The 25,405-nt window shown below is 38.6% G+C and overlaps 1 protein-coding gene across 2 annotated transcripts; it reads right to left on the bottom strand.

Moving 5' to 3' along the window:
* Positions 1-1,055: 1,055 nt before the first annotated feature.
* Positions 1,056-25,337, bottom strand: TMEM87A (transmembrane protein 87A). 2 transcript variants are annotated; one of them, XM_088057552.1, is made up of 20 exons: positions 25,205-25,337; positions 23,684-23,741; positions 19,992-20,089; positions 19,055-19,171; positions 17,374-17,427; positions 17,210-17,266; positions 15,473-15,620; positions 14,726-14,787; positions 12,649-12,832; positions 11,747-11,846; positions 10,915-11,008; positions 9,945-10,017; positions 8,816-8,920; positions 7,650-7,708; positions 7,337-7,440; positions 6,921-6,994; positions 5,689-5,750; positions 4,633-4,688; positions 3,407-3,437; positions 1,056-3,081 (listed from the first exon to the last, which is right to left on the bottom strand). In XM_088057552.1, exons 1-20 carry the CDS (start codon positions 25,334-25,336, stop codon positions 3,040-3,042), a joined length of 1,710 nt encoding a protein of 569 aa, XP_087913678.1. In that variant the 5' UTR covers position 25,337; the 3' UTR covers positions 1,056-3,039. The 2 variants fall into 2 exon arrangements, with proteins under 2 accessions (XP_087913678.1, XP_087913677.1); XM_088057551.1 differs by lacking the exon at positions 9,945-10,017 and adding an exon at positions 10,577-10,652.
* Positions 25,338-25,405: the final 68 nt, after the last annotated feature.

Below are 25,405 nucleotides of genomic sequence, written 5' to 3' on the forward strand. Positions count from 1 at the left end.
ATGCTACAATACCAACAGCTACTTCCCACAAATAAATAAATCCATACAGAACTAATTAGGCACAAGAACTCTAAAATATTCCAGTCAGACATTTACTTCTTCTGCAAGTAGAACAAACGGCTTCTTGAAGAACTCCTGCAGATCCCAGACCTGAAAGTGGATCTTTTCTCCCTCTAGCTCACCAAGTCTTCAGAACAGTTTGCATGGTTTGTTTTTGAAAGAAGGGGTATAAGTTTGAATTGTTTTCCCCGACTACATAATTAGAGGTAACAATCTGCAGGATTCCTGGTTTCAAGCATTCAAGCAAGCTAGCTTGCTGAAGCTTTCCTGAGTCATGGAGCCAGTATGTCTTTAGGATCAGGTGTCAGAAGAGGCAAAGATGCCTCAGTAGAGCCAACATACCTGAACAAACATGCTGCTGAGGGAGAAGCCACCTTGCTGCAACCTGCAAACACACCCCTTGCTCCTCACACACATCTCATCCACTACCATCTCTCCCGCAATGACAGTGCCATAGCCCACACAGTTCTGTGGGAGCTGGGCTCACACAGCTTCTCCCAAAGACTGCAGACAAGTCCCAACACACACCTGCTGAAGGCTAGGAAGCAGATGGTACTTTCCAACAAAAAGAAAACTTGCTAAACAAGTGAAAAAACTAAATATTGCTAACTAAGGGATCAACAAGCTCCCTGGGAATTCAGGACAACTTTAGATACTGCTGGAAGTGAGTACAAGAAAGGAAGGTTAGAAGTGGTAGAGGCTGAAAGCACGACACTGCTACTATGTTTATTTCAGCTTTTAAATTATTAATTGAACTATTCATACAATTAGGGAAACTGGCTGGTTCCTTTACTTTTTTTTCAGAAATTTATGATTTTCCCTGTCTCCATAAGCTTTTCAAATGACAGACTTCATTTTCAATCTTAAAAAGAACTGTTGGAAAAACTGGATTATATATACCATGGATTAAAGAGCTAAAACCAGGCAGCTCTGTGAAGGTGGTAACACTTCATATGAGAGAAGAGGGAGTAAGCAACTGGAAGGACACAATGTGAGCCTTTCTACTCTTTGCCTAGCCTTTATTAAATAGTACATACAAACTTTTGTGCTTCCAGTAGAGAACATTTTTACCTATTTGTTTCAAAAAACCCAAACAACCCAAAACAATAGAATTCCTTTAAAAATCAAAACAAAACAAAAAAAAATAAATAGCAAGCTTTGTGTAGCTTTATTTCACAAAACTTCCTCTCCCCAAAAGGACATGGAGATAATATTTTTTTTAATCTATATTAATTAAGCATAGCAAATTAGAATTGTTTTCTAAAAGATTAAAGATTCTATCTGTGGCCTGACAAGGATGGCAGAAGAGCTCCAGCAACTCCTGCAGAAGCAGTGAGATGCCACAGCCACAGCTCTTTTATCTCTACCCATCTGCCCTCCCCCAACACAGTTAGCAGAAGATGCTATGTCCTTGTGTCTCAGCTACTGTACTGTAAAGTGCCATTTTTCAGCTTGAATTGCTGATAAAGAGGAGCTACAGCTAAGCTACCAGACCTTACAGTGGAATGAATGAAGTACAGGCACATGTTCACTTCTGCTGACATAGCTATGAGAAGAACCAGAAAAGCTGATGCTCTATGCTGTTCCAGCAGCAGCCACATCTGCTACCTAGTATCCAGCTGCTGCTTGCCTCCTAATCATCAGTTTTAAAGGTTATAAACCCAAATTAGAGCTTTTGTCATACAGTCCAGGACAGGTTTCCATGAGGAAGTTATTGCAACTTCAGCTGTTGCAGCCAAGCAAAAACCAGAACATTGTCCAAAAGCTCTTTTTTCATTTCAAAAGGAGAAATAAAATGCCATTATACAGAATAGAAACCTGCAACTTTGACTGAAACACAGTGATCTCAGAGTATCTCTTGGCCACAGGGACCAGTAGGGACAGGAAAGCCCAGCTTCAAACCACTTATATGGGAAGCAATTTCAAACAGACACTGGGAACAGAAATATCCCAGTACTGTGGACTCCCCATAAATCCTTTTTCAAGTAAGGCAGGCAGTGCTCACACCCCTAGAAAGCAATGCCATCTTCTCATAGAGGAGTGCCAACTTCTTGGTGGGAGATGGTATACACAAAGGGAGAAGAGCTCTGCGGAAACATCCAGTTAATATCTGCTTAACGTGTGCAGTCAAGCACCTCTGGAGCACTGCAGGAGTGTTTCTGGTGATGTTTGCTTTTGTTGTTTTATTTGTTGGGGTAATATTTTAAATTAACTCATGCAACACATGAAAGGTAGGGGCAAATTGTTTTTCCAGGCATCCACCACATTGCCGGCAATGAGATGTGCCACAACAGCGAGTGTTAGCTCTAGGCAGCTGTTACCTACAGGTCAATGGCGTTTATAATAGAAAATCTTTCATACACAGTGTTATGAATAAAATTGCACTTGATTTTGTTAAAAACTCATATCACTGTAACTTTTCTAAATATTTCCTTTCTGGCATCTTAATTTTCTTCATCAACAGGAGCCTCTCTCTAAAACTCTCTCATGCATATTGGACACATGACATACAACAGCTGTTGTTATCTACCAGAAAATGGGTCTGTTGTTTCTTCAGTGCTTATTTCTATCTGTCCCCACCCTCCCCCCAAACAGGTACAGGCAGTTCACCTCTAAGTGTCAATTGTAACATTGAAATATAAACTCCTCACCTCTAAGTGTCAATTGTAACATTGAAATATAAACTCCTCAAGCAGACATTAGGAATTTTAGTTTCACAGATTAAATATTTGAAAAGTTACAGAAGGTGCTGGAATAGTACACATGTCAATTGCTTAAAAATCCAAACTTGCAGCAACTTTAAATTCAAATTTCCAAAAGGTTTATAATGTCCTTGTGAACTTCTTCCACAGCAAGACACCCTCCATGACATTAAAGCATCAAACTTTCAAGGCTGAGATCAAGAGACAAATCAGCAGGATGTACTTGCTCCACCAAGCAACTTTAAAAGAGGTGTCTCCACTTCCAAGAGCACTTCCTTCATTCCATTTTGGACCTTTCGAAGTGGGTAATCATTCTTTCCTGGAAAGTAAAATACCCAATCTTGTCATTTCCCCCAGTAGATTTATATTATTCAGAATGTGCACATTCACAACAAACAACACTTGCATGCATTTTAAGTCAGGAGTCAAACTTACACAGCAGATACACCACTTATTTTAGAATACATTTGTATTCTAAGAAGCTGTATCATGGCTGTTCCCACTACCCTTCCCCTCTTGAAATATTTTACTGTCGCAATGACACGAGCAGAGTCCAGTTCTAATAAGGCAAGACCTTATCAGCTGACTCATGACTCCTCTGGCATGTCAGAAGACTAATTTGAACTGAAGATTTCCTTACTAACCTCATCTGAATCCAGAAGAGCTGGAAGAGCACTGCAGTGGGGGGAAAAATGTTAAAATAATTAGAGCACATACTAAGAACATACTGACAACCATTTTCAACCTTCCATTGCTTTTTAGGGCACAGAAAAGAAACAATGAAGACAGAAGTTTCAATTTAACAGAAATTAGAGAAAGACACACAAGAAAAGAACCACCCAAGGAGTATCCTCAATGACCTTCACAGTTTTAAAATTCTATTTTGCATCTTATTACTAAATGAACAATTTCCAAGTTGCCAAGAAATAAGCTGCTTCACTCATACAGGAACATTACTGAACTCCACTGAAGACATTTATAATATGGGACCATGTTGTAAAAACATGTCCCAGAAGTCAAACAAGTTCTACTGGTACTTCAGCCTTGCCAGCTACACAGATCTCCCATCTACTGGGATCTTGGCTCTTCACAACCCTGATCACACTCTCAGAAACAGAAAAACCTGCAGCAGATTACCTCAAAGTGCCCTTTCCTAGTTTATAGCAGTCTAGTTCTTTTTTTCCTAAGGAATCCTGTCAGTCTTTAAAAAACATAAGTACTAGAACTGGGAAAATCAAATTCAATTGAGAAAATGCACTTTTTTTCTCTTAAAACTTCACCTAATTTCTTGTCTTTACCTAAGTTCAGGCAAAGTTTCATACTTCAATCCAGATCCTCTGCCAAAATTACTTGTTCAAATTTGTGAAAACACGTATTTATGAACTTCAGTTTTGTTATGAAAAATATAGACAGAGGCACTGACACTTCTAGCATGTAGAAGTCATTAAAAGCAGAAGAGATATAGACACTATACATAGCTGATTATATTACCACAAGCAGAAAAATGACATCTGATGTTCCAGATAAAGCTGGAAACTGGATTATTATTATTCCATGGTTTACATTCAGCAAGATACTCAAAGGTCTTTTCAGAGCACTAGAAAGGGGTTTGTTTCTTTTGTTTTCTGGATTTATGTATATTGTTTTAACTTTAATAAAATGCAGTCCAGTCTACGGTTTCACATTCCAAGAGACTGTTCCTTAAGTCAGCCTGTGTGCAACCCCAGCAGACTGCATACAAGGGATCAGAGGCCAGTGCCAGGCTGAACCAGTCTCTGCCCATCGAAGTGCAGCATACAAGAGATAAGGCACTCTAATGTAGTCCTGTGGAAAGAGAACCTGCCTTTATTGTGATTATAAAAATACTCACACATCTGTCACTGATGAAGGAACGTTCTCTTCAACCCACTTCAGGTCATCCTCTTGCTACAAGTACAGAAATTAAACAGAAAACAAAAGTCAGTTTTCCCACAATGCTGTCATATGCAAACCTTCTTCTCAACCTACCTGACAAAAACCAATATATTTGTAATGTCAGTTAAAAACTTAAAAATAAACAAACACAAAAAAACTCCTTCAATTTGTTTTCTGAATTAGTGAAAATAAGAAAAAAAAAAGAAAAACCCCACCCACTTGCTGTGAGCTCTGTAACAGTCCTTACCATCACCCCCTCGCAAAATAGAAAAGTTTGATTTTCATCTTATCTATCCTCAGGTAAGCAGTATACAGCTGCTCCCAACCCTTGAGAAAAACAATGCTAATGACAAAAATATGATTGCTATTATAACAAATTCCTATAGGTTCTTTCAACTTTCAAATTTATGCATGAATTCTATGAAAAGATTGCAAGACATATTTTAGGCCTCCTAGATGAATGTGCAAGTATCTTGCTTATAAGCCACACAGGAAAAATGCATGTTCCCCCAAAGTATTTAGGAAGGTACATAAAAATATACACATCACCTCATTCATGTAATGAAACACAAATCTCAAAAACATAGGGCAATTTATTTAAAATATGGCTCAGTCTCCCTATCAAACTGACAAACTTGTTAAAGTAATGTTTTAATCACTATCATCATTATTGTAACAGTGATAACAGATCATAACTATTGTAATAGAGATAATCACTACTGTATTATACTGTATTACACTACACTGAACTGCATTCTTAAAGAACATTCTTAAAGAACAGACTGAATTCTTAAGTTCCTACTGTATTTACAGGAAATCTCATGAGAAATCTGTATTTACTTTCTTTGCAGCAGTACTGTTAACTTACGATACTTTGACTCACTCACATTCTGAAGCAAACCAAAAAGCTCCCATTTATTGGCTCAAAAGTTGGCATATGTATGTGCTCCTAATGACAGTAAATAAAGAAGAGAGGAATCTATATTCTTCCAAGTACAGAGGTCATACTCACAACTTTGTTTGCTTTTACATTCCCGTTTGGTTCTTGCTTTGTACTTCTCATTTTCATTCCCTCTGAAGCCAAAAGAAGAAAAAATATTGGGGTAACTGAATGATAATTGTTCATAGACTGTATGTGAAAGTGTTGAGTGTTCCTTCAGGACATTTCAGGACAGATCACCTAATGATTTAGACTCTTCCCCTTTGAAAGGCTTGCAGTATTTTTTCTTGGCAGGTGGAGTATGTAGTTTTTCCTGAATTTTAAAATTTTACCTAGGAAATATTATAAATTTCTAGTCCTTATATTTAAGCCAGACATCAGCAGCATAGAACCCAGACATAGCTCCCAGAGAGGCTGTGTAATCTCCATCCTAGAAGATACTCAAAAGCCATCTGGACACGGTCCAGGGCAATGCATTCTAGGTGACCCTGCCTGAGCAGGCGGCTTGGACAGGATGACCTCCAGAGGTCCCTTCCAGCCTCAACCATTCTGAGACACAGGCAACTCCCAAAGTGTATTTTACCTACTGACAGCTCACCAGCCACTTGGTTGCCTTAAAAGCTGAGAAGTAACGTGCATCTCCCGGCCCAGCAGACAGCCAGATAGCGCTGGTTTGCCAAATGCACCTAATGGATTACATAATTCTCAGCTCCTAAACAAGCCAAACAGCACTGACATAACCCAGCATAACTCATTTGTGGACAGACAGCAGTAGGCATGTAGCCCTACCTTTTACACAGCTTATAAAGAGAGGTGTTACAATAGACAATTTCACGAATAAACATATTCCACCCTACATTTACACTGGACATTCCTATGCTAAGCCCTAATGTAGAAAAGGGAGAAGATTTCAGAGTTCAGAGACCAGATAATATATGGAAATTCTTAAATGGGATTTTAAAATACCTGCACACTGAACTACTACCTACCAACAGTATCTAAAAGATCCATGTCATCACAACTGGATTAAAACCTCAGATGTGACATATTTAATCAAAGTCCACTGGACATGGCAAAGCAACCACAGCAGTAGCAGTGTTTTCAGTGTCAAAGGAAAACCACAGAATTAAACAGGCAATGTAAATACTAAACATAAAGCTAGTGTTTCCTCTAGAACTCTGTGTATCAATGGCAATTGACTCTGATTTTTCCTGCAGCAATAAAATTTTTAACAGAGCAAGACACCTTCCTCTAGAGAACTGTTTTCAACACTGAAATTGAGTGGGAAAATTTTCTTCTCTTACCAAAGCTTTCCTTTAACATTGGCTCTTTCTGCTCATCATCATCCTCCTCTTCTGACAGTGGTGAGAAAGCAAACCTATAGAAGTGAAAGAATGAAAGCCATCTTAGAATTCTATCTCTTGTCTCCCAAGAGATCCATTATCCCAACATGGACATGGCTTGATTATTCTGTCTAGTTCACTGTTTTTAAGACTGATGCTAAACTACATAATCAAAATTTAAGTCACTTCTTTTTAAGTAAGTTGAGCACCAGGAACAGACTAGATTTTATACATGTAACTTCTCTAGGTTTACTTCTCCCCATACACACTGCTTATTCATTAGTGTACAGCAACTAAAAACCACCCACCAGTACTTTCTGAATAAACAAGCATTCCTAAAACCAACTATTTTTAGGAAGAGGTAAAAAAAGTTGAACCTTTGGTTGTTAGCAGATGGTCTCCACAGAATCATGATGACAAAAAGGATCATTGAAAACAATAAACGCCAGATGGCATCATCCACCCATAGCTCTTGCCAGTCCTGTCAAGAAACCAGCAGCAGAAATACGTTGTGAAGCAAGAAAGTTCATGTCCTCATCACTTTCCAAGGCTGAACTATAGGCATTTGTCAAAGAGGTTTATTACCACAACACTGACAATTTTAGCATGTGTTGCTTTGTGACAATCTCACTGCCAAATATAAACTTATCAAGAGGCAGCAACTGGAGAAAGCATTTAATATAAACTCACCGACTGACAGTCTACCAGCCTGAACTTCATGGTTGTCCAGATGATGAATACAATAGATGCTGTAATATTCAAACAAACAAGCTGCTCATTACTACAGAAGATGCCAATTCAAATATCCCACTAACAGGATCGTGTTTCCCAAACAAAGATCAAAGACCTGAATACTGAAGTCTTCAAATTAAATTTAATAGTTTTGGAAAACAAGAGATGGCTCTATTGCACTGACCTTAGACAGAAATTTAGGCACAGACCAGTATATTTTACCCATTTTATTCCATACACAAGACATAAATCAAAGTATTTAGCCAACTCCTAATTCCTATTTATTATTCTTCCTAATTCCTATTTATTATTCTTGTATCATTTATCTAGCATTAAAGCTGACCTTGAAGTAACCTTGAAAATAATCTGATTTGCTTGAATGTCTTAAGCATCCAGATCTTGACCCACAACAGTTCCAACACTCAAACTATGCTCTTACCACACTTTTAGAAGAAACTCCCCTCCACTAAAGTATTTTAAGATGATTAAGAACCAGGTGCTGAAAGAAATTTCATCAGAGCTGTTGTTCAAAAGGAATGCACTTTTTTGTTTATTTAAGTCAAAAAACACAGTCTTTAGAAGTTTTCAGCTCATTGTATTGATAGCAGAAGTATCTGGAAGCACCAACAGATTTATTCTTGAAGTTCAGTTTATCACTACTATAAATGGAAAGAGGAACTCAATCTGTATTCTTCCAGAATAGAGATGGCATTATCTTACAAAACTAAAAATACAGTTTTTTCAAGAATCACTCTGATCTTCAGACTTCTTAAAAATCCCATAGCATACAGTGACACTTTGATTTCGGAAAAAGTATCCCTGTGAAGTTAACAGCATAATAAACTTTTCCCCCTGGCAGCTCAAAGTGGAACTAAAGCGCTCTGGTAGAGGAGCTGCAGAGAACTGCTGATATTGTTAACGTCAGGACTAATAATCGATAATCCTCTGTCTCTGATGTATCAACATGAAACTTGGCAAATACTGTTAGAAATGAGTCAAGCGTTAGAAATACCAAAAATTTTGATTGTACTTACACAAAGGTCACCAAATTTATAAATTTACTCTAGTGACCAAAGCCCTATATGAAAAGTGCTTTTATTTAACTGGAATAATATTTTGCTTACCTGCTACCGCCAAGATGAGTGTGTTGGTGAAGTGCCGATACAAAGACAGTTTCACAACATTCCTTCGAAGCTTTAGCAGCTTCATTGTTTGAGTCAAGCTGATGAATATGTATGGAAAGTCAAGGAAAAGTCTCTGAAGAGACAAGCTGGTCGCACAGACTTACAAGGACACAGACCTTATGATTAACAGCTCTCTCCATTACACACTTAGCCCTCCAAAAAATTAGACCATTCTCAGTAGAAGAAAAGACTGATCCTATGACAAAGGTACCAGAGAGCAAAATCTGTCCTTTTCATGTTGTTTAGTCATCTACACCTATAACTCTTGTCATATAAAGATGCTATCCAAACATATATTTTGGACTATGGCCCATTCCCTCAGGAAAGTCATCTGTGCTTTTCATAAGTGAAAAGTGAAATTTGAACTAGAAATTAGTTTAATGCATGTGCACATTTTCTTTTATTTCCACAGTGACAAAACAAGTGCTTAGGAGAGATATTGTGATAGGGGAGAACTGTGGCTTGTCACAGCTGGGCAGCAAGCTATTCTCATTTTATATAGAGCTTTTGTGATCGACTTTCACTAACGACACTTTACAGGGATTTTGCTATAGACAAGTTCAGCATTTGATGTCAGTTGCTAAGTCACATAAGATTATGGTTGCTTGCAATGCATATGTCAAGACACCAAAAAATAAACTCTGCCTCATTTTGTCCCTTACTTCAAGACTAGTTTGAATTTTACAGACTTCTATGTTTGATGTTGCTAAGCAACCTTCTCCCCCAAAACATAAACTGAGTAATTTCTTCAAAGGCTACTGCTCTGGTGCCATGACATTCTAGACTAGAACAAATTACTTCCATACTCAATAATGAGATTCTGGTAACAGACAGATTATATTCTGGAACAGCTTTACACAGACACATCCAGTTCAACAAAAACTAGGTAAGCAGTAGGCAGCAGAAGCTTACCTGAACACTCAACTGCAGAACTTCTACAACCTTCACCAGAAGTAGAAAAAATATGTATACTTGGATCTTACTTTTAAAAAAAGTTCAGCCAAATAAAGACTCAAAAAAACCCCAAAATTCAAAAGAAAACACACCCCATCAAGCAAAACAGTGAAGGATATCCACCAGCACAGGGCAGTATCTAGGAAAGCCAGGGGAATAAAAGCCAAGGAGGCAAGATCATTCTGGGCCTGGAGACAAAGAGAGAGCCAATAAGAACAAACTGAAAAGAAAACAAAGTAGAGAAGGGAGGAGTGTCAGGCTGTTTTATGAGACACCACAAAAACGCCACCACAACACTTCCCAGTTTTACTACAGAAACAGAGGGCTTGAACCAAGAGTTTAGTCCAATGCACAGAGAGGAACTGACAATACCACATTGTCAGTTCTCAGTTCTCCACCAGCAAGACAAGAAGCAGTTTTCCAGATTAAGTCAATCTAGCACTGTTAAAAGGAGTCTCTGCTGAGGCAGTTGCTGTGATTAATTGCTCTGTCCACCTCTTACAGAAAACTAGCAACCAGCTTGTTAGAGATGTAGTAATTAAATCTTTTACACTATCCATGGATGAACTGCAAGCTCCACTGGCAACTATGAGTTTGACTAAAAAGGCAAAACTTGCCTTTCTGTGTACATCATAAACTTATCAAAGTCCTAACAGAAACAAGAAAAACACTCTTTATTCCATTTAAGCGGAAGACAGAAATAATAAGCTATGAATAAGGTCGTAGCATTCTGCAGTTTTTAAAAGGATATCCACAAAATAATACAGGCATCAATCATGGACAGGGCCAAGTTTGCTATCAGAGCCACAGTGTCATAGAAAAACTGGAAAAAGTATCAAATATACAATAGGTTAAATATCCCAAAAACAGAGTAACAGAAATCTACATCCCAAGATGCATTTAACAAATACAGTAGCAGCATCACTCACACATACTTCCCCAGGCACAGCCTCCAAAATCGGAGCAGTGGGAATTTGGGTTGGTGGTTGTTGCTGGGGAGGGGGAGGGAAAGCAGCTGTTCACACAAGTACATACAGCCAATAGTGCCTGTGGCATATGGGAAAATTCAAGCAGTTATTACTGACCCCTGTGACTCTAAGAACACCTTCCATGCCAGAAAATAACAGATAAAGGGCTCCAGCCATAACTACTTTGTGAAGAGTCACTCCAAGGCGAGGCCTGTAGGAAACACAGTGAAATTCAGATTAAGTGGGGGACAAAAAATGAAGTCGTGTCAACTTGAATCTAAACATAAGGTATGAAGCATATGAATAAACGGTCCTTATAACAAGCCATATCTAGATGCAAAAGTATTATTTTGGTGCTTGAAACTTAATATATTAATTCTGACTTATGTATGGTATGATGTGACTAAGGGAGAGACTGGAAACAGTCCTGCTTCTGAGTTAACCTGTCTAGCTTTTTATGACCATTTCACTAAGTCTCATCCCACTTCTTCACCAGTTCCCCCAGCAAACCCACACTTGGCTAAAATTCCCACTGTCACCTAGCATGTGTTTTTACCGTTGAATACAGCTGTGGACAGACAAATGAGCCACAATCTTACTGAAGCAGATCCCCTCACCTATCGGTAATTCCTGACGCACCCCATTTATAAAAGCTCCGCCTCACGCAGAAGGCAGGCCCATAAAGCTCCCATTTCAGTCAGTGGAGCATCTCAACAATGACTCAGAAACCCACCCTCCAGGAGCACACAGAAGTAGATGGAAAGAAGAGTAATCACAGTATGGAACTGTCTTCGTTTACTAGTGAAGAAATCTAGGTCTTCAGAGCACCTAAGTAAAGCACTTACCTTTTAAAAATGCAAAGTACAGGGAGATGAATACTGCCCTAAATTCTTAAAAAGCAATAGTGAAAGCCCTTTAAATGCAACAAACCCGTAGCAGAATTACTCACTTGACTATCCCATATCCCAGGCTGACTATGATGACCAGAGTTCGAGCCAATGAGCGCTTCACAGCAGAAAGAAGTTCTGCAAGTATTACTGCTCCTTGAACTACCAAAAGCAAAGAGGAGGAAGTTAGTTCATTAAAATACAATATCTGTTTTATTAACTACTGCCTGCAATTATAGTATGAGAGCAGACATAGAAAGTAGGCTAAAGATAATGTGCATCATCTTTTTATTATCTACATCTGGAGTTAGCTTTCAGAAAACATAGGTCATTTGGCATAAAAAATAAGCTACAGAAAAATTTTACATCCGGCCTAGATACTCTCTCAAACAAGTCAATCAATAAAACCTTCTGCACCATGGGTATGGCCAATTAGTAAAGTCATAATGACATTTTACCTGCAGAGTTTCATTTGTATGCATCCAGCCTGAAACTCAAAATTAGAGTAGAAGAGTTTGACTTAAAGGGAAATCTCTTAAACTGGATTATGAGGCTGTGGGTTGAATACCAAGAGTTATCTACAGTGCTATCAAGTTGAACAAGGAGTTTTAAAGTATCTTTCCAAGGCCAATACCAATAGTAAGAAATTAATTACAAGCCACACTGAGCAAGTCCTATTTTATACTTAAAACCAGCACTACAGCATAGCAGCACAGAATGCAGCATTGCATATACCTTAAGACACCACTCTCAGAAGTCAGAGAAAGCAACAGTATTTTAGCTTCAGAAGAACACAGAGCATAATGTTTACATTTAAAAATACAGGAACTCTAGTTCCCTGTTCTTTGTTTTGAAGCAATCCTCAAATAATCATGCAGTTAACATGTATCTGCCACCCCAATCTAGCATAAGCCATTAGTGCTATGCCCCCTCAATTATCCTGCACAATGCAACTGCCACCTACCGGATTCGCCCGTGTAGCGGATGTTCTGGAACTCAGCATAGAAAACCGCTTTCTCGAGCATTCCCAGGAAGATAACGGCACCAATCCAGAACTGGATCCTCAGGAGATCCCGCCAGTAACAGGCTGACCATGCAAGCCACAGAACCCCAAAGAATACGTACACAATACACATCACCATGAAAAACTATTACACAAAAAGAAGAAAGAAAAAAGAACTTTAGAACCAGAAAAATAATTTCCTTGTTTCCGTTCCACAGCTGTAAGACAGCTCTATTTTCTCCCCTAGTATAGCAACTTGGGAAGTTTGAAAATAGACAAGCACTGTTTCATTTGTCTTCTCTGGACTCTAACAGTGAGAGTCTAATTTCTCACTACCAACAAGGGGAATGAAAATAACTGAATTTTGACACAATTTCTCCCTTGAAGAATAGTCTGCCAATTTATTCACAGGTAATCTTTTTCTAAGATACATGCTACTAGATTCCAAAAAGTTAAGAATCCAAGCAAATCATCAAGTACTACAAACTGTAGTTACACTCATGTATTGTTCTATTAATAACTTCATCATACATTTACAGTACTCTGCAAATAAACTCACAGGCCACCTTTAGACACCATTCCACAGAACAGAGATAAGCAACTACTGCTTGGATGCCCTTTGTTCAAATAATTTGACAACTTTTCTCAAAAGTTGATTTCCAGCACTCAATTTTTCACCCAGTTTTAGTGCAGAAAAAAAACTGCAGCTGAAAAAGAAATCCAGATATTCCTTAAATATTAATGTTTTGTGTTTTTTCTTCAGTTCAGTGTTATTTGCTTCACAAAAAACTTTTCATGGTATGTCTCATACAGCAAACAATAAGCTTGAAAATGTTACTCAATGGTGAATTTTCTAATCATCCAAAGCAAGTTAAAATTTTCAAAAGGACACTAATTTTAAGAATAAGAATTGGGAGAGAGTAAGACATTAAGTGAGTAGCAGGAAGTAGTTAGCCAAAGCGTAAGACAGTGCTTAATAATCAAGCAGTCTCCTCTTTCAGAAGGAATATTTTTTTTTATACCAAGATAACACTGAAATTAGCTGCACAATCTGTCAAAACCTTCACAAACTGAAAACACCTTCCTTAAGAGAGTAGCTCACTGATCCTTACACATTTTCACACTGACCAATCCATGCAGTTCAAATGATAAGAACCTAGTTGAGATAGTTCACATGCAGGTGCTCCACTGAGAAAACATTTAAAGATACAGATTCTTTTCTGGTCCTGTCACATGGGATATTCACACTGGTGAATTACATTTCAAGAGAGCTGCTGGAGGCTTTTTGCTTCTGCAGGAATGTGTGTTTCAGAAATGCTGCCAGGCTCCACTATTGACAGGCTGCTCTTGCCAATACTGTCAGGCTAGAGACCTTACTTGTTATTGATCCCCAGCTAAAGTCTGTCTTCACTACTTAAACGTTTTAAGTTCCTTTATTGTTTAGCCTTCTCAACAGAAGAAACTAGAAACCAAGTCAATAACTCCTTTGAATAAAAAGGGGATTAGCTCTTTGTAGCTCACTTATGCTTTCACTGCTAGGCAAGTATTAAAGACTTCCTCATGGGGTGTATGGTGGAGGAAGCAAGATTAAGCTGTAAAAGAACAAAGAAATCACTGACAAATGAAGAGTAGCTGCAAACAAAAGCATAGAATAGCAGTTTTTCTAAGATATAAGCTAAGGAGAATAACAGCACCAGTAAAACTTCCCAGTTTAGAGCTAATAATACTGATAACTTCAGGAACTACAAATTAACAACTGTTAATTCAGATAATCCAGAGAAAGACAACATTGGCAGCACATACAAGGAACTGAAATCTGTGTCTGTTTTCCCTACCCTGTACTCAGTACAAAAAAAACAAACAAAACAAAACAAACTACTCAATCAAACAAAAACAGCCCATCAAACCGAAAACATCTTCAGCTAAGTTTTTCTCCTGAGACACAGGCTCTGTTTCCTGAAGTATTACAGCAGAGTATTTAATTGACATTCAAATCAACTGATAATTTAACAGATCAAAGAAAAGTTGGTTTACTTACAATCATCAGAGGGTAGTCTGCAAGTGAAAGATACTCATACGGCCCCTTCAGTTCTACTGTCACTGTCAAAAGACAATCCAATAAGAAAAAGCCAGGACTTTTGCATTTAAGTGTAAAGAAATTCCACATCTTCACACGGCCTTTAAATCTAATTTGCACTTTAATAAAGACAGCTAAGACCCATAACATACTCAGCCAAAAGCATGCAATTAAAATTACACACCCCATTGCCAAGTAACTCATGGCAGTATTTAAAAGTAATTTTTGCTGGAGATTCATGGATAATAGGAAAAATTCAGAAACATACGTAAGTTCACTTTTTAAGGGGATTTTTAAACTTCACTAAAGTTTGAATAGGTTATCAATGCAGAATAGAATAGAATAGAATAGAATACTGATAATTATGATTTTTGTACTCTATGTTTTGACTTATTAGTATAGATCACAGTATTGGTCTGCACATTCCTGAAACAAAACACCAAGCCTCAAAATTGAAATGCCTGGGATTCACTCTCCTTCATTTCTATCAGTAAACTAACAAAACAGTCTTAGGATCTTCAAGACAGAAGCCTCTTTTCTTAAATGAGATACCTCTTTTCTTAAATAAGCTGTAGTAATATTCTTCCTACATGAAGTAGAAGTGTCTTACGAAATTGAACCATATGGTATATACTAAGAGTACCTTAGACTGGGAATACATAAAAATGGTGCTGCATTTTCAGTGTACTGTATAAAGAACTATCTTACTTGTAAAGAGCTTGTTCTGATACGTGGAAGGTGTTGTTCTCTCAGCTCTTTTAAGTCTGGCAGTAGAATCCTTTGCAGTTATAAGTGCAATTTGCACAATAAATATATATGGCCCATCTCGCCAAGTTTTGATAACAGCATTCAATGCCTGAAAATAAAACATCACCACACAAACAGGCCACAGTCAAGAAGACAAAAAAAAAGAAAGAAGTAGACTAGCCATATATGGGTGTTGACGTCCATGTAAATATAAATTTCGTCTCTTCCAAGACCTAAAACTTGCTAATAAATACCGGATATGTAAATTTTAAATGTATTTATTAGACATAACACTTAAAATTTAGGTTTTTGAATCCAGAAGAATCTTCAAAGACCTGGGAGGTGATCAGGACTTTTTTTGCAAATTTAACCCTGGCTTACTGCAAAAGTACTCAAAGGTACTGCAAAAGCTACAAAGAATTCAAGAAAGCATCACACTCCTTTTCATTACAGAAGCATTAGGACCGCCACTGAGATTCCCAGTGAAGCCAATTGCTTGGGAACTGCAGAGCTACAAAGCTCATCTTTCTGGTAAAGGCTGAATTTTACAGCATAATACAGAAGTACCTGAGAGGCAAAAGATTTCCACAGTAGCCATTTCCTAGCCATGTTCCAGTCCCTGCAACAGCTCTCTTACCTGCAAAGCTCAAATCCTGCCAGTGAACAGAGAAACCTTGTCCAGAAAAATACTCACACCATAAAACAAATTAGAGATCTCTTTGAGTTCCAGCATACAAAACTGTTAATTCCACAACTGAAGAAGCTCTAGACTTCTCAGAAACCACAGTATTTACTAAGAGCATTAAAGTTAAAACTAAGACCATCTACATGTATGCCAGTCCCATGACTATTGCAGAACTGCAGCAAAGGTTTTTGTAATGGCCTCTCCAAGAGAGATGCAGTATTAAGAGCATGCATTTCTTTCAAGAAACCTCTTGACTACAAGACCCAAAGCAAATAGAATATTATATATTAAAAAAAAGAATTTATGCTAATAATAACTAAACATAAAACTTAGAAACACAGTAAACTTGAAAGAAAATTATATACACAAATTTTGCCTTTAAAATACCACATTTTCTTGCTGCATTGATTCTACACTTCACAATTGCACCATCTACTTAATGATTTAGTTTTAAAATAAATGGTCCTGTAAGTACACAAGGAGTAAAATACATTTTCTTTCTTGGCATCCAGGACATTAAAGTTATTTTGAAAATTGTTCCTGGTTAAGTCTTGAACATTATATATAATAAAAATACTAAGGTACTTTGAAAATCAAAATAATCACTCAACTTTTTAAGTACAATGTTTAAAAAAAACTGACTAAAGACAAAACTAAATGTATTCTGTAAGAATTAGTCATTGTTTAAAGATAATTTTATATAAGTCATCATTTAAAGAAGGTAATTTTAATTACTATTTCAAATTACAATAGAAAAATACATTTATTTTTTAATTATACTATTAGTTGGAATGGTTTCAGTTCTGTATTTCACATATAGAAAAAGCAGTTACTCTGTTTTCTGTTTTTCCACAAAGCACTATCTAGCTTCAAGCTAAAAATTCCCAGTGTCAAAAGACCATAGAATATGCTACCAGCAATTTCTTATACAAAGAAATATAAATTTTAAAAAGCAAACCAAAACAAAGTAAGGCTGATGAATTACAAGCCAGGCTTAAATTCAGTATACATACAGTTTTATCTGTCACCATCGTGTGATTTCCTGCACTCTCCTTCTTCTCTTTTAAGCCCTTAGGGGGAAGGAAAAAAAACAAAACGCTGTAAAATGGATAAATCAATATGCCAAAACTGCTTCTTCCATGACTACACTCACTCATTAGAAGGAAATGAAAATTACCTCTTGTTTCTCAGGAGAGAGAGGCTCTGGATGAACAAATTCTTTATAGAAAATCTGCAAGATAAAAGAAAGGTAAAGCATTTATAGACACTTTATAGGCACTTCACATATTAACATGTCATTACCAGAACAGCTTCCAGTAAACTTCATTGTTCTCTGAATAACTGTATTGGAGAGCATTCATTTTTCTAAATAAAGGAATTGTCCATTTATGCAGGGAGTCTTGAATACTTAATGTTTTGTAATTTGAGAGCTACCTTTCCTCCCCTCAAGCAACAGGTATCTATTTTTAGAAACCAGACATGATAGTAGTGAAGTTAATTTTGGTTTTGAAATATGAATCCGTTTGGTATCCCCATTACTAGACAAAGTCTACACAGATAGAGGTTTTGGAGATTTCTGCCTTAATCTATGCACAAGAAAATCCTTAGATAAGCGAGTGCCTAATAGAGATCCAGATTTTGCCAACTCTCCTGAACCATGGTGACTCAAAATGTAGTGAAACTGCTATTCCAAGAAAAAAGCTTCTCTCTTCTAGAGAAGAAATTCCGGTGAAATTTCAGAAATTAGTATTTTAGAATATACTGTTAAAAATTCAGTACACTTTTCAGAGGAATTGGATGAGGAAGACTTCAAACCTTCAAGACTTTCAAAAACATGTTTAGTTAGGATGCCAAAGTTCATGTTACACAGCTAAACCCATAAAATCTCTTCTACAAAACCAAGTAAAACTAGAACCGACATTTCTCATATTATTAAACATAAAAAAGCATGCATCATAGAGTTTCTTCTTTTTTTTAAAAACCTTTCAAGCCATCTTCACACATCAAAGGAACTACAGGCATGCAAGCAGGTTACTGAAAGTCATATTTAGGCATTAGTCTTTTTTCTCAATTAAAAAATCCAAACTACTAAAAGCAATTCACAACACTCACAACTAGGTTCAACAGTTATGAGACATTTCCCAGTATTTTCTATCCATAATTTTTTGTCTAAATGATGAATGGCTGAACACAGATTCAACACTCCATAATCTGTTTTCAATTCTTATGTACACCATTAAAGAATGACAGCAAATTATACTGGTATTATCATCAATCTGATGCTACACAACTGGTGTAGAGCTGACGTCTGTGCATTACTTCCCTGTGCTAATTTTGCATTGTCTTCTTGCTTTCACTTGAATTATTAACATATTCTAGCACTACTATTTTTCATTTTTAACCTGCTACCAGTGCTTAAGTAACTTATTTCTAAACATTCATTTCCACTATTCTAAGTGAATATTATTTAAGTAATAAATGCCAGTCCTTTACTGATTCAAGTTTAGTGGGATCTTTACTCTGCTGCCACTTCTACTCAATTTGCAGTAGCTTCCTGTAAATGGAATAAATTCAGAATACAAAACCACAAACTAAAAGAAGCATTGAATTTTACATCACTTTTACAGTGATTTGGTTGGGGTTTTTTCACTACCATGAGCAAAATGTTGAACAGCAAGCCAGAAGTAAAGGAAAATTAAGAAATAATCATCACAGCTTGGTTGTCATAAACAGATAAAAAAGTACCTCCTGACCTACAGTGATACTTATGTAGGATGCTAATAGATCTAACAGAAATTACCACCTTCTCTATATATTTTATAAGACAGCAGAGCAAGCTCTGAGGTTTCTATCCATACCTGAGGCCTGAAGAGCTCAGAGCAGTTAAAAAAGAGGAGAGAAGCAGTGGCATAGTATCCTGACCAACCGGGATGCTCTTCAGCTGTAGTCCCAAAATAGTTATCTGCTTGTTCATCCTGCCAAACAGAGTAGAACTTAGGTTAGCATCAAGTATTTCAAACAGTTTATCTCAGTAGATAGCTGAAAGACCTGGAAAGCTCCATAGTTTCACTCTGCACACACTCTTAAATCAAATTTAGTAGAACAAAGGCAGGAAAACCAAACAAGACTATAAAAATGATGGTATACAGGCTCTGAGTAAGAATTAAAAGGTGGAGGTGCAGCAGAAAATATAAATTCAGAAATAAATTAAGTAATAAAATAAGTCTACAGAAACAAACTGCATTATTATTTTAAAGAGTGAAGACCCAGTCCTGTGTCAAATTAGTAGTTAAAACTGCCATAATTAATAATTTAAGTAAACATGGAAAAATATTAACCATAGAAAGCACAATGATGTTCTACCACATTTGACAGAAACACTATACATTTTGCACGAATTGCTAATGCTTGAAATACACATCCGCAAAGAACAGAATTTAAACTTAACATGCAAATATTCAATTTTTCCTATTCACTGTCATTAAGTATTCCTGCAAATATTTTCAACTACCATAAACTCACTTATTTTAGAGTCAATGTATTCATTTAGGTTTCTGGGATTAAAACAATTTTGACAAACACTTCCACCTGACCGAAAATCCCCAAAAAGTCAGCAATTGCAGCAAGCCTTCAATCATTTCAATTCTATTCCAGAAATTTGTTATCTTCTAATGGAAGAATGTCTTTCAGGCCCAAATCACAACGTGGATGCAAGGGAGACATCTCTAAACCCCCCCTCCCAAGATCTGCTTACCCCTAAAAATCATAACCTCTGTTTTTCCACAGAATTCTTACCCCAAAGTTGAAGACTTCATTGTAGCAGTCAGAGTATCTTAAGTACCAAGTAACATTGAAACCCTGGGAAGGTTCACAAGCTTTTTCATCTCCTTCAACTAAAAAAAACCAACCAAACAAAAAATTAAACATGAGATATGTAAGACACCATCTGCCTTCCAGGTTTCCAGGTCTTTCTTCCCATTCTGTGCAAAACCAACATAATTAAATTTTAAATATGAAACTGAAAGCAAAACAATAGAAAAATATTTTCCTCAAGTAATTCATTACTGTTCAGTGAAAGAAAGAAGCATGTGAACAGAATTCCATTAGAGTACTATACAATTTTATTAAAGAGCTGAAGATCATTTGCGAACTATTTTTCTGAAGACAATCAAGGATGTTTCAGCAACTGCAAATACCACACAAGAACAGCAGTGCCTCCAATACACAAAAGGGACCTCCCTTTCAGAGATACGGGCACATGTAACAGGCAGAGAAACCTAGGAACAGGATAATACTAAGAAATTTCCACATATAATTTAAATATACCAACGCCATCACCAAGGAAATGAAGGTAAGATTGTACCAGTCAACATCGACACTCCCAAAAGACAAACAAGGTATCTACACCTCAGCCCAAGCTATCAAAGCTGCAATGCTGCCTTAAACAGCAATAAGACAACTTTGCTCTTTGATTTTATTTAGTAACAACACGCACAAAAAGTGAATCACAAGACTTTCCCCTTGTCAGGAAAGGTTGTGTGGGTTTTTGTGTTTCAAATCTCATTCTTAAACTAAAGCCCAATGAAGAGAATTTGACATTAAGAAGGCAAGTTTGACCCTTAAATAAAATGAGCAGTGACTATTCAGTCTTGGAAGAGCCATTTAGATGATTTAGATGATTTACATTTGCGTTTCTTCAGTCAACAAGTGGCAAAACTCTTATGAGTTAACAGAATACTTGCAGTGGCTAAGAAGTTCCCACAACTTCACAGGCAACATCCATATCAGAGGATGCAACCACAGCTATCTTACATATACACTCTTAAGGAATGCTCCCATACGAGCACTGCAGGTAGAAAAATCAATTAGAAGGAAAACCCTGCCACAGGGTATTAATTGACTAATCCCACTCTACATCTCTTGAGCACTGAAACACGTATACGTACAGCTAAAAACTCAACAACTGCGTTTCTAATACCAAAAATTTGAGCAAAATCACTGAAAGAAAGGAGTTTCCTTAGGACACCCTCTGGTAAGCATGAAAACAAGGCATACATGTTCCACGTTGCCCTAGATGTTGCAAAGGGCACAAAAAAGAAACTACAAGGCAGCACAAGCACTAAAGCACTACTACATGGGCAGACGGCAAATTCTTTGACGACACAGGCTCTTCTGATAAAACTGCCCAAATGAGGAGTATCTCAAAAAGAGTGCTAGCAAAAAATAAAATTCAAAAATACCTTTTATTCTGTGAAAAATAAACAGGCAACTACATATTCAGCGGTAGCACTCATATATGTAAAATAGGTCACTAGAACAATCTGCAATATCTGCAAACATCAAAATTACAGAAATCTTGAAAAGGAAGTACTCCAAAAGTCAGAAGAAGTATCCATGGCATTTACTGAATTCAGCAATATGGAAATCTAAGTTCCTTAGCCATCAAACAAAAGACAGCAATATTCAACTTGAATGCAATCTTTGTACTCATTTACAGAGAGCAGGATTTCTATCACAATCATACTCAAGAAACTAAATGCCTTCTAGAACAGCACTTCAGAAAAGTAGATAAAAATAAATTCATTATTGACAACAGTACATGCCAGCAGCAATCTTCCCAGTCAGAAGCTGAAAGCATCAGACACCAATATGCCATACAGATTAGGAAAAAAAACCCAACCAAACAAAAAAACCCACAAAAAAACCAAAAACGAAACAAAAAAAAACCTCAAAACTAAAATCAAGACGAGGGGAAAAAAAAAGGAGGTAAGGAGATCCAGGTGCTCAAGAAAACCATGAACAACCCATGAGCAAGAAGGGTCATACTGTCCACACAAACATCACACAGCAGATGGAGAGGCAACAGACAGGAAACAAAAGGAGACCAGTTTCCACAAAGGCATGGGCAGAAAAGAAAAAACATGTAAAGTTGAAGGTTCCCAGCATCAGATGCAGTTAAAGTTTCACCTAGGCTGAGAAAATTAGTAAGTTCCCAGCCTGTGTTCCTTCCTCTTTCAGTGATTCATTTTCCAAATTCATGTAAATCTTTCAATCACACTGGTATGTCAAACAGGTGTCTTCACTACAGAATTTTAAGGCTTAATGTCTGCTTAAAGATTGACAGTATAGTGTAATTCAATTCTACATCAGGAGTCAGGGGGCTGAATTCTTACTGACAGATCTGCCTTACAACAAATCATTTTTTTCCCATGCCTTAGCTCCTTCTCTCGGTTATTTTGGCACAAGTAGATTTACCACACTTCAGAGACCTGTATCTTAGGTGACATGTCACTATAAGTACACTATAAGTACACTATAAGTACACTATTCCTATTAAACTTCAGACAAAAAAGCCTAAAACCTGCCAAAGCACCAAAATGCCCTTTCAACCCTTGCTCCTTTTCCCAAGCAGCAGATTTCTAATTTTGATCTTGCAGTTGTACAGCTGCAATTGTCTCAGTGCAAGATGCAAACCTCAGTGTCTCAGCTACACTTGTCAAGTGGGAAAGCCCTAACAGTGAAGTGATGGACATTCACTAATAACCACTTGAATTCTACCCTCATGTTTCAGATTCACATGGGATCAAGAGAAGCATTTCAACAAACTCTCCTTGAAACACTGCCCCAAGAAGGGTACGTATTGGAAATTAAACCTGAAAAACAACAGGTACGGACACCAGACAGAGACTAAACAGCTTTCCCTCACGGTAAAAACTGGCACTAACAACCACGTAAAGTGCTCAAAGTGCATGGCAAAGATTTCACACCTTTCTAAATTAGCTAGTCACTTCTATAACATTTTATTGCCATCTAGATGCTGTCCTTATGCTCACAAGTAAACTTTCCTTGGAGCAGTAACCTACATAACCCATAGACCTGGCCAGATCAGCAAAGAACAATACACAGAAGAAATGGGAAGGCTGCCAACATGTTTGCTCGACAGAACAAACTCAATGATCCCACTCACACACTGGGATCAGGAGGAGAAAACACCTCTCAGGAGAGCTCTGCTGCAGTGTGCAACATGCCCTTACCACACCCAAAAGCACAAAGCTAAAAAGGAACAAGGCTTCAAAAAAAAACATTGCCTTCTGTATTCACATCAGTACACTAACAGACCCTGTCCAGCTAGCACCAATCTCAAGGGAATTTAACAAATCTAAGATAGGAAAAGTACACATCACAGTAGAGAGCAGCACATCCCACACATGATTACCCACTATCTGAAACAAAATGGTGCTCCCATTGCCTGTTTTTCCCTCTTCACAGAGAGCATGAATAGAGCCACTAATTTCTGCTACAACCTAAACAGATCAAAACTGAGAAGCTCCAAGACAGTTAACAGACTCAACCATATCAGAGCTGTGGCTTTCCTGCACTGCTAGATTAGCAGTTAAACCCTTCACACTGTTTTAAGTTCCGAATGTTAAAAATAGGCGGGGTGTCAAAAAACTGAGAGAACAGGTTAATGCCTTGTAACCACTTACATCTCAGGAAAATGGTGGTGTTGCTGAAGAGAATCTTCCCAAAGCTAAACTTCTTCCCCTGCAAAGGCACAAAAAAGGAAGAGATGATAGTGGGCTTAATCCCTTATCAGCCCTAAAACCACAAGCCAAACAAGTTATAAATTATAAAAAGCAGTTACCATATATTGACAGTCCTCCAGGTGCACTGACAGTGGAGTGCACACCTGATGCACGGCTTTGACACTTTTGTAAATTTAGCAAATTAGCATCATTGACAAGAATCCCCAATTAGAAGTACAGTTAATGAAGTAACTCCCCGCTTGGTTTGACCCTCTACTGCAGTCTTCCCCCTGCTTCTAGCCCCACGTTACGTCTAAATACATTGGAAAGTGAAATGTCCTTGGTTCACCGAAGAAGTGAGATTATCGTAGGATTCCAGGAATGTGTCTTGTCTAACCTAACAGGGTAGGAGACGTACTGAATTTAGCTAAGAAATTATATAGGTATACAGTAATAGCCTACAGAGCTACTAATAGATGAAAAATATATAAAATGCAAAAATCTTTTGGCACCAGGCTTAATGTCGCTGAGCTTAAGTAAACATAATCTTCCATTCTGAGTTTTAAGCCAATACAGTAATGAAAGAAAATGTCAAATCCAGAGCCAGACTTACTGGACTTTCCAGTCATACCTCACCACCCTTCAACATACTCTTAGAGATGGTTTAAGAAGCTTGGGGCTCTTTGATCTGCAAGCGGAATCGACTTCACATTGACATCTGTTGAAATGACTACCATTTTCTTGCTGATTAAATGGTCTGGACCATCCAACAAAAAAAAAAAAAAAAAAATTCTGTTCTAAGAACCAACAGGAGTGCTCACAGCGATCTTTCACTTTTGTTCCTGAAGCTCAAAAGCCTCACATAAAGCGCATATTACACTCATTGCCTGATAAAGTCCGACCGAATTTGAGGCACAACAGCTTTCCTCCACGCAAATTCCACTCAGGGTTTATCAGAAGTGCCGAAATCCCTTCACCTTCCCTGAGGCCCTCTCTCGGTCCAGCGCTGCAGCGGCCCAGCTTTCCCGAGCCCAGGCCACGGCGCTGCCCGACGGTGCGGGCCGCCAGCCCGGTCGCACGGGGGGCGCGGGGCGGCCTCCCCCGCACAGGGCCCACCGAGGCCGGACACCAGCCGGGGAGGACCCTCCCTCCTTCCCTTGGGCCTCACAGGGACGGCTGTCCCTTCGCCGCCCATCGGACTATTTCCCGCACAAGTCTTCTCTCCCCTGCCTCCACCAGCCGAGCCGCCAGACAGGGCTCAAGCAGGCAGCAGGGCAGGAGGCAGCCACGGCCCCGAGCCCCCGCACCAGCCCCGGGCGAGGCTCCACAGAGGCCCGAGCAGGGACGCTCCCGACCGCAGCCGTCCCGCCGGAGGAGGACGCGCGGAGCAGCCGCGGCCTCCCGCCCGCACGCGTTCGCCCCGACCGTCGCCACACCGGCCGGCCCGGCGGCTGCGGGCCCGGCCCCGCCCCCCGCACTCACCAGGAGCACAGGCAGCCGCCATTTGGAGCGCTGCCCGGCGCCCGCCGCGCCCGCCAGCAGCAGCACCGCCAGCAGCCGTAGCAGGACAGCTCCAGGCCGCCGCCGCCCCCCGGACCGCGGCGCCGCCGCCATCCCGCCGTACGGAGGCCGCCGCCGTGCTGGCCGCGCCTCTTCCGCTCCCCGCGGAGGGACGCGGCGGTC

The sequence above is a fragment of the Pseudopodoces humilis genome, chromosome 7 (assembly GCF_049639895.1).
Source record: "Pseudopodoces humilis isolate 2021_Gansu_Grassland_sample_001 chromosome 7, ASM4963989v1, whole genome shotgun sequence".
Taxonomy (NCBI): domain Eukaryota; kingdom Metazoa; phylum Chordata; class Aves; order Passeriformes; family Paridae; genus Pseudopodoces; species Pseudopodoces humilis.

Coding starts and splice junctions, on each gene's coding strand:
- TMEM87A (XM_088057551.1), bottom strand. CDS start 25,336: ATGGCGGCGGCGCCGCGGTCCGGGGGGCGGCGGCGGCCTGGAGCTGTC. Junction 19,172..19,991: donor ATGAAGTCTTCAACTTTGGG/GTAAGAATTCTG, acceptor TCTGTTTGGCAG/GATGAACAAGCAGATAACTA. Junction 3,082..3,406: donor CTCTTCTGGATTCAGATGAG/GTTAGTAAGGAA, acceptor TTTACTTTCCAG/GAAAGAATGATTACCCACTT.